This window comes from Schistocerca piceifrons, chromosome 2 (assembly GCF_021461385.2).
Source record: "Schistocerca piceifrons isolate TAMUIC-IGC-003096 chromosome 2, iqSchPice1.1, whole genome shotgun sequence".
NCBI classification, from domain to species: Eukaryota; Metazoa; Arthropoda; class Insecta; order Orthoptera; family Acrididae; genus Schistocerca; species Schistocerca piceifrons.
This window is the reverse complement of record NC_060139.1, coordinates 930,647,020-930,657,282: the sequence shown is the minus strand read 5'-3', so window position 1 is coordinate 930,657,282 and position 10,263 is coordinate 930,647,020. Positions and strand designations below refer to the sequence as shown.

Below are 10,263 nucleotides of genomic sequence, written 5' to 3'. Positions count from 1 at the left end.
CTACCAGAACTTGTAGTGTGCAAAGGCTTCCCATCTTGTTACATTAGATTTTCCTAAGTGTGTAGGCGTGCATGGATGCATTCTCGTGTAAATGTTTTCATTTATTATTGTAGTTTGAATTCTTTCGGTTTCACCTGTGATTTGATAAATTTGCCTCTATGCTTTACACCACATGCCACGAACTTGCCTTCTGTGTTGTTCACCGGTAATCAATCGTGGCCGGCTGGAGTGGCCGAGAGGTTCTAGGCGCTACAGTCTGGAGCTGCGCAACAGCTACGGTCGCAGGTTCGAATCCTGCCTCGGGCATGGATGCATGTGATGTCCTTAGGTTAGTTAGTTTTAAGTAGTTCTAAGTTCTAGGGGACTGATGACCTCAGAATTTAAGTCCCATAGTGCTCAGAGCCATTTGAACCATTTGAATCAATCGTGTTCCCTAGAATTAATGTAGGTTGTGTTGACTTTTCTAGGTAGTTAATGGATTTTAGTGTATTTTACCGCGTGAAATTTCAAATGGATGGCGTGCTTGCTTAGTTAGTCTGAACAAGGTGTTTGGTAGCGCCAGTTGAGACCTCAGCTCTGTGTCTCCATTGAGGGATGAATTTCTTGCAGTTCATTTTATCTTTATTTGCACGTCCTGGATGTAATTTAACCGTTTTGTGAAAATATTCAGTCACCCGGTACATGTGCTACCTTTTGTAAAATCTCGTTTCCGCGTGATCCCCCGCCCCTTCCCCACCTTGTATGGTTTTATTTATGTGAGAATATTTTAAGCAGTTGCATTTGTCGAAAGATTACTACTTAGGAAGGCATGAATCTGTTTCCCTGACTCTTTGGTGAAGGCGTAATGTGTCTTGAACTTTGTTCTTTAGTACGGATCTTGCTAAGTACGTGCATTTATCCCATTCTCTTCCCATAATTTTCACATACCTTCCCCTTCATATGGTCAGTCACCATTCAACCATTTGAAACAGTGTTACACTTAACTAAGGTAACGGCAAGCGCTATTACAATCTGTTTACTGTATAGTGTTTAACTTGTGTTTCTGGTTAAATAAATTTTATTTATACTTCATGAGTGTCCATCAGGTCGGTATGGCCGCGGGGTTCTAGGCGCTACAGTCTGGAAACGGCCGACCGCTACGGTCGCAGGTTCGAATCCTGCTTCGGGCGTGGATGTGTATGATGTCCTTAGGTTAGTTAGGTTTAGACCCAGAAGAAGGCTGCTGCAATCGTGGTCGAAACGTTGGCTTTTCTATAGCAGCAGTAGTTTTTTACATTATGACGCGGTACCAAACCCAGAAAACTTTTATGTCGAGTGACTCTGGCAGCGGAAGCCTACGCAATTATATTAGGTTTAAATAGCTCTAAGTTCTAGGGAACTGATGACCTCAGAAGTTAAGTCCCATAGTGATCAGAGCCGGTGCCCATCAACGTAGCCACCCCTTCCGAAATCGATCTTAGTATTTCTAACCTGTCGTCACCAAAGTGCAATATTCTTGCAGGCCCAAAATCCGAATTTTAATTAGACTCTAAGAAATTATGTTTTAATTTAACTAACTGCTTTCATTCAGTATGATTACGCTTTTGAGTAAACTAATTTCAGCGTTCATTTGATGAGAATACTGACATCTTAATGGTTACTAAGCAACAAATTAAAAATTTCTTTAATTAATTGTAAATTATTTATTCCCAACTTCGTTGGGTGGCGACTCTATATAATTTACTATAAAAGAGAATATGAGAGCGCTTATTTGCATTACCATTCCATAGTCCAATAAGTTGGAAAAGCCCCGCATACTGTTTCTGTAGAACCCATTTACCCATTAAAGGTGATCTGACCAAATTGGAGAGCACTGTGACTGTACTGTCATGTACAGGTTGGAAGCACTATGGACCATTCGAAACCGTTCGACGAAATTTGAACAATAATCCACAGCAGTAAAGGGTGCTTTTTCATCCATCATGTTTCGCGTCCTCCAAGTACGTGATCATTGCTTGGCGGGGGGGAAGGGGGGGGGGGGGGAGGAGGGACGAGTGCTGAGGAGGAGTCCGCCAAACGGCAAAGGGCCTTCTGACTACCCCAGTTCAGCAAAACCCTCGGTGCGAGCCACCCGCCTTGGTTGAGCACCTCAAAAATTTACCTGTACAGACAGAACCCAGGCAGGCTACTTGCTGCTCTTGCACCTCATAGTAGGCAATCCCCAATGTGAGGTGAGATTGTCGAAGGAGTTGCCAGTCTGTAGAGCGACATGCTAAAATATCTCAGAACGCGGGTGGATGCTACCGTTGGTTTTGCTGAACTGGGGGAGGAGGGGGGTATCATTCACCATTTTATTCACACTGTTTCAATATCGCATCCTCCCGTGATCACTCTATAGGAGAACACAAAATGAACACTGGAAAAGCACAAGTACCCTTCGCTCCTTCGGATTATGTTTAAATTTCGTTGAATAGTTCTGAACGGCCCCTAGTGCTTGCAACGCGTACACTAGAGCAAAACTTGCAGTCGCACTGTACTCCAAACGTGTGCGATCTCTTTCGATGGGGATGTTCTTAGAGAAGGGTTGAATTCCGAGAGTGTCAGCAGTGTCAAAGTTTGTCAAGAATGTCCTCCTGTTGCTCGCCACACTGTGAATTGTCGCTTTCGGCAGCTAAAGATGTGGGGATCAAAGTCCCAGGGAAAAGGATGGTTTCATTGACGCCCTTTTCCCGCCACCTGCGCCCTTTTCGTGCTGATTCTGAACTGCGATGCGTCTGGAATGCTTTCCTCGGCCTCTCATGAACAAACTGCGTAACTTCAACGCTCGACGTCGCGATTCTGACCCCATCGCAGAGTCGTCAAAAGAAGACATGAAATGAGGGTAAGGGGGGGGGGGGGGTGTAACGACCTTCCCATCGTTGTGACACGTCCACCGTCCCACTGGGAAGAACAGTGGTAAAATTTGGTGCCAAAGTAACATCAGCAACCCACATTACACGTCGCATGGACAGAGCTGTGGTTCTTTTGTTTCCCACGTGTCGATTGATGTCCGGGGCGTCATCGAGTCCGAGTGTGACGTCCGCGGGAGTCACGCTATTGTGCCATTACAGAGGAAGGTACCTTTCACCCAAATTTCAAACTTAAGTGTCGCAAGGGTGGCAATTACGGGCTTTCGAAAGAGTAATCCTTCAATTCCGCTACTCAAACTGATTTACACAGAGGATAGGTTTCAATCCAGTCTCACTTGCTTCTGAACCAATAACTCCTTCTCATATTCTTCACTCTTATAACTGTAGTCAGCCGGCCGGTGTGGCCGAGCGGTTCTAGGCGCTACAGCCTGGAACCGCGCGACCGCTACGATCGCAGGTCGCAGGTTCGAATCCTGCCTCGGGCATGGGTGTGTGTGATGTCCTTAGGTTAGTTAGGTTTAGGTAGTTCTATGGGACTGCTGACCTCAGAAGTTAAGTCCCATAGTGCTGAGAGCCATTTGAAGCATTTTTGAACTGTAGTCTGGTTTCTGTACAAGCTGTAAACAGAATGGCTCTCCCAGTATTTTAATCCTGTACCGGTCATAGTTTCAAAGAGTGCATTGGAGTAAAATTTTTCAAAAGCTTTTGAACCTACAAATGCTTCACAGAAGTCGTTTAGCATACTTGTGGATGTAGCACTTCTTCCTGGAGTGCTAGTCCGACTAAGTGTGTGAAAGAACTGTTGTGAAGTTTGTGAGGTAGGAATCTACTGAGGTTCTACGCATTATTCCCCGTCCGCCACCCAGTCTTAATCTGCCTGGGAATTCCAGACCAGCGCATATTCCGTTGCAGAGTGAAAGTTTCTGCGTTATTTTGATATTTTTTAGCGATATGTCTGATTTGTGTCCAACTGGATGTCTCACTGTTTTCATTTGACGCCGATTTACGCACTGGAAAAATCACGTCAGGTTACTCTTCGCACAAACTCTGCAAATGGTCTTGTAGTGTGAAGTGTCGTAATCGCAACTATTAGTGCTAGTTCCGATTTTGGTCACAGTTCGATTTCTCAGATAGTGGTGCCAAACATCTCGAGTCGGCAGACTTGGCTTAGCGAAGGCAAGATATGCAGAGTCACTGTCACGCGTATACCACTCCACATCTGCTATCGCGGAGCCGTTGAGTGAAGGATATGTCAGTAGCGTGTAAGCAGATTACGAGACGAACATGTTCTAGCCTCGTGTGCGACATCCGGTCCAGCATGGCGCTCACCGTCTTCGGTAAGGAAAACAGTCTCTTCACTCTTGCACGAATATTCATTACACATACAAAAGCTCGTTGTTTTTGTGTAGCACATGCCACCGGCTCAGATAAACATAGCGTGCAATAAACTAGAGCTACAGGCTATGTGAGTCACCTATCTCTCTATTCCACCGCTGTACTTAACGCCTTAAAGTGCGAACAATCAGTGTGATTACATTTCACTCCTACGCTTCACCCCTGTTGTACACAGATCTATATTGTTGTTAATGAATTGTTGCTCGCTGAACATCACACAGTATTCATATTCTTTTTGCAAATTAACATCCAGTTAATACTTAACTGGTAAATACGCTCTGATTGTAAACTTCACGTTTATTTCTTTCATTCTTGCTCCACTCGTTGTGTTTACCTATACGAAGCACAGTAACTCATAAGCTACTTCTGCGAGTTCACAATTAAACTGTACTGCATTCTCGTGATCTCTTAATTTTTCTCAGTGCGGTTTGTTAATAGTGTACTTTTGAGTCTTTTGCCGAGTTGCTGTTTCCATTTCATGCTCAATGCTTCGACGACCGATCCAGTTGCCTTTTTCAGGTTTTGCGAGTTTTACTGCTGCATGTACTTGCTGCTTGGGCTCTAACCTGTCTCTGAACTATAGTTGGGATCGCGCCGCTATTTAAAGCCTAGTTCGGTTCCCGGTGTCCTCTATGCCCTATCATGCCATTTTGTTTTTCAAAGCTCGCACTGATATTCTGCGAAACTCCAATTCTTATAGTGTTTTTCAACTCTAGTGGACGTGATGGTCGACAGTAATTTAATAATGTCAGTGCCAGACCTCAAGTGTTTTTTATATTGATACCGACTGTCGGTTCATTAGATTTCTAAGATCTTTATTTCGATAGATTCCTTAGTTACGCTGTTCCAGAAACTTGACGTTTGCACCACGATACCACCCTCATCGTATTTTATTTCATGATTATATTTGAGGCAGTTCTCGGCGACAGATGTTTTCTTTGTCGTTTTAGTCGGGTGTGTCGCTGATGTTCCTTGCATCTCTCCTCGACTGTGCTAATGGTCAGCCCCACATAAGACCTGCCACGTTCGCATGGAATTTGACGCGCACCCAGCTTTCGTGGTCGTATATCGTCATTAACGTCGCAAAGAATACTTTTTATCTAAGTTGAAGATAGCGAAATATACAGGGTGGTCCAATGATCGTGACCGGGCCAAATATCTCACGAAATAAGCGTCAAACGAAAAAACTACACAGAACGAAACTTGTCTATCTTGAAGGGGGAAACCAGATGGCGCTATGGTTGGCCCGCTAGATAGCGCTACCATAGGTCAAACGGATATCAACTGCGTTTTTTTTTAAATAGGGACCCCCAATTTTATTACATATTCGTGTAGTACTTAAAGAAATATGAATGTTTTAGTTGGAACACTTTTTTCGCTTTGTGATAGATGGCGCTGTAATAGTCACAAACATATGGCTCACAATTTTAGACGAACAGTTGGTAACAGGTAGGTTTTTTAAATTAAGATACGCAACGTAGGTACGTTTAAACATTTTATTTCGGTTGTTCCAATGTGATACATGTACATTTCTGAAATTACAATTTCTGAGAACGCATACTTTTATAGCGTGATTACCTGTAAATACCACATTAATGCAATAAGTGCTCAAAATTATGCCCGTCAACCTCAATGCATTTGACAATACATGTAACGACATTCCTCTCAACAGCGAGTAGTTCGCCTTCCGTAATGTTCGCACATGCATTGAAAATACGCTGACGGATGTTAGCAGGCGTTGTCGGTGGATCACGATAGCAAATATGCTTCAACTTTCCCCACAGAAAGAAATCCGGGGACGTCAGATCCGGTGAACGTGCGGGCCATGGTACGTTGCTTCGACGGCCAATCTACCTGTCGTGAAATATGCTATTCAATACCGCTTGAACCGCACGCGAGCTATGTGCCGGACATCGATCATGTTGGAAGCCCATCGCCATTCTGTCATGCAGTGAAACATCTCGTAGTAACATCGGTAGAACATTACGTAGGAAATCAGCATACATTGCACCATTTAGATTGCCATCGATAAAGTGGGGGCCAATTATCCTTCCTCCAATAATGCCGCACCATACATTAACCCGCCAAGTTCGCTGATGTTCCACTTGTCGCAGCCATCGTGGATTATCAATTGCCCACTTGTGCATTTATGTCGGTTTACGTTACCACTGTTGGTGAATGACGCTTCGTCGCTGATTAGAACGCGTGCAAGAAATTTGTTATCGTCCCGTAATTTCTCTTGTGCCCAGTGGCAGAAATGTACACGACGTTCAAAGTCGTTGCCGTGCAATTCTTAGTGCATAGAAATATGGTACGGGTGCAATCGATGTTGATGTACCATTCTCAACACCGACGTTTTTGAGATTCCCGATTCTCGCGCAATTTGTCTGCTACTGATGTGCGGATTAGCCGCGACAACAGCTAAAACACTTACTTCGGCATCATCATTTGTTGCAGATCGTGGTTGACCTTTCACATGTGGCTGAACACTTCCTGTTTCCTTAAATAACTAACTATCCGGCGAACGGTCCGGACTCTTGGATGACGTTGTCCAGGATACCGAGCAGCATACACAGCACATGCCCGTTGGGCATTTTGATCACAATAGTCATACATCAACACGGTATTTACCTTTTCTGCAATTGGTAAACGGTCCATTTTAACACGGGTAATGTAGCACGAAGCAAATACCATCTGCACTGGCGGAATGTTACGAGATACCATGTAGTTATACGTTTATGACTATTACAGCGCCATCTATCACAAAGCGAAAAAAGTGGTCCAATTAAAACATTCATATTTCTTTACGTACTACACGAATATGTAATAAAAATGGGGGTTCCTATTTGAAAAACGCAGTTGATGTCCGTTTGACCTATGGCAGCACCATCTAGCGGGCCGACCATAGCGCCATTTGGTTTCCCTCTTCAAGGTAGACGAGTTTCCTTTTTCTGTAGTTTTTTCGTTTGATGCTTATTTCGTGAGGTATTTGGCATCGGTCACTATCAATGGACCATCCTGTATATCCGTAGGAGCCTACGGATCATTCCGGATATTGAGAAAACGTAAGGTCGAGAAGCGATTTTTGATTGCTCTTCCTCGGTCTCAGTCTCAACATCTTACGGAGACGTTCTTGATTTTGACTGCAGTGCCCTTTAAATGTGATGACCCGTGTATCCACTCCTTTGGAACACTATTGGTGGGTGTTGTAACTCTTCGGCAAGACTGTCGAGTTGTATGGATTTGGGCACCGAATTTCTTTGTGACGAATGGTGATGGCACGAGACGTTGAGATACATATTAGTGGGGGTATGGTTTCTTATTAACGCCATAACCAGCAGGTCGCTCCATGCTTCTCTTAAGTGACAAGTCGAGAAAATATAGTTTTCCCTCTTTTCCATCGTGAATTTCATATCACAATGAATGGAAACAGAATTTTACCCGTAGTGGATGCTGTTGAACTCCATGGCTGTTCCTTTATAGGATGTAGAAAAATTTCCGCTACCAGTCTCATTAAAATATTTATTCGTCACACGACTGGTTTCGGGCTTGTGCCCATCCGCAGGTGTACATGGACATGTTTTTGTTGCTGGAGATCACTGTTTGAATACAAAGAAAATTAGAAAATTATTTGCTGATGACTAAACAGTTGCAAGTGGGACAACTATAAGTGGTAAGGCAGCATATATGTGTTCATATATAAAAATGAAGTATCCTTATTATAATCATACCGTGGCGACAGTTTCTCCACTCAACTGCACATTTGTTACCATTTTCACGTCCATGTTTCAGTTTCTGAAATTTAGCTGTGTATTTCACTACTGCGTCGTGAACTCGTGATATAAACTGTGTTTACATGCAAACATGCAAGTTGTGGTCAAAGAACGTAGACGTAGGAGGTTCAAAGATGTTGCTCACACAGAAACATGTAGGCTATGGTAAACATACTTAGACATCGGAAATGCAAAGATGTTGTACAGATAGAAACTTAAAAACCTATTATTACTTGCGAAATTTTTGAACCACATTATGAAATTTTGATCCACATTTTTGACAGAGAACTTAGATCTAGGAAGTACAATGATGTTATACATATGAAATTACACGCAAATGACAATTAAGAATTGTGTTTACAATATGACTTTTACAAATTACGATAATTACAGTTGAACTGTTGTATGGTTGCTTCGTCTGATTTCTACAGCTTATTACTTTGTTATTAGATATCAGAGGATAATGAGTTTTTGATTTGGAATATTTCATGAAATATGTGGAGATAAGATTTGTTTGCAAGCTCCACTTGTTCATTGAGAATAAGATGTGGTGAGTTAGAGCTGTGGACGTAAATTTCTAGCTCTTCGAGTAGATTAATTTTCTTTCCTTTGTTGACAGTGTGTAGTATTTGCAAGTTGTCTGTAATGGCTGTGTCTGAGTGACCACGGATTCTTAGATGCATTGCAAAGGTGGGTTTCTCAAAGCTGTTTAGCCGGAAAGCATCCATATGCTGATGGTACCTTGCAGTGAAACTCCTTCCAGTTTGGCCTATGTAGAACTGTGGGCAAATGTCAGATAAAACTTTGTAAATACCTGATTTGTGGTGGCATTGTTTATTTGTCTTACTGTTGTGGATTTTGTGCTATTGTAGCTTCTTGTTAGTGCTGACAGAAATTTGAACACCAGTTTTCCGAAAGAAGTTGGCAATTTGGTATGAAATTTTACCTATAAAAAGCATTCGCTCAAATGTGTTTTCTGCCTTCTTGTGAATCTGATTTAGGTGTGCATTGTTTGTTTTTGATTTTGTTGTTAGGTTTATCAATTGCATCTGGGTTGTATCCATTCCTATGTGCAATTTCTTTGATAACGTTAATTTCTTTTTCTACAAGATACCAAGAGCATATGGATGCCTTCTAGCTAAATAACTTTGTCAAATCCACCTTTGCAGTGCATCTAAAAGGCCATGGTCACTCAGCCATAGCCATTATAGGCAACTTACAAGTACTACACACTGTCAACAAAGGAAAGAAAATTAATCTCATCGAAGAGCTAGAAATTTGCATCCACAGTTCTAACTGACGACACCTTTGTCTCACCGAACAAGTGGAGCTTACATACAAGTCTTATCTCCACATGCTTCATGAAATATTCAAAAACAAAAACTCACTATCCTCTGATATCTAATAACAAAGTAGTATGCTATGGAAATCCGACGAAGCAACCATACAACAGTTCAACTGTAATTATCGTAATTTGTAAAAGTCATTTTGTAAACACAAGTCTTAACTGTCATTTTCGTAACTTGTAACAGCTTTCAAAATTTCATGTGTATAACATCATTACTTCCTATATCGAAGTTCTCTGACAGCAGTGTCGCTCAAAACAGTTCTATCATTTTCGTAATTCGTAGTAGCTCTCAGTAATTTCATATGTATAAAATCATTGTACTTCCTCTAAAAAATATGGATCAAAAATTTCATAATGTGGTTCAAAAACTTCGCATTTTATAATAGCTTTTTAAGTTTCTTTCTGTACAACGTCTTTGCACTTCCGATGTCTAGGTTTTTTTACCATAGCCTACATGTTTCTGTATGAGCAACATCTTTGCATCTCCTATATCTACGTACTTTGTCCATAACTGGCATGTTTCAGTTTAAACGCAGTGTGTCACGAGTTCACGACACAGTAGTGAAACAAGCAGCAAAATTTTAATAACTGAAACATTGACGTGAAAATGGTAACAAATGTGCAGCTGAGTGGAGAAACTGTCGCCACAGCGTAATTATAATAAGGATACTTCATCTTTATATAAGTGCAGATATATTTTCCACCAATGCCGCCTTGCCACTTATAATTCTTCCATTTGTGTCTGTTTAGTCATCAGCAAATAATTTTCTTCGTATTCAAACAGTGATCTCCAGCAATAGAAACATGTACATGAATGTATAAACACTTGAGGATGGGCACAAGCGATAAACCGGTCGTG

At 42.0% G+C, this 10,263-nt stretch overlaps 1 protein-coding gene across 1 annotated transcript in view; it reads left to right on the top strand.

The window, feature by feature from the left end:
- The first annotated feature begins 4,116 nt into the window (after positions 1–4,116).
- LOC124777062 (UDP-glycosyltransferase UGT5-like) overlaps positions 4,117–10,263 on the top strand; it is a 113,853-nt gene continuing 107,706 nt past the window's right edge. The window contains exon 1 of the mRNA XM_047252335.1: positions 4,117–4,225. Coding sequence (XP_047108291.1) covers positions 4,138–4,225 — 88 coding nt within the window. The 5' untranslated portion in view covers positions 4,117–4,137. The remainder of the gene's footprint in view (positions 4,226–10,263) is intronic.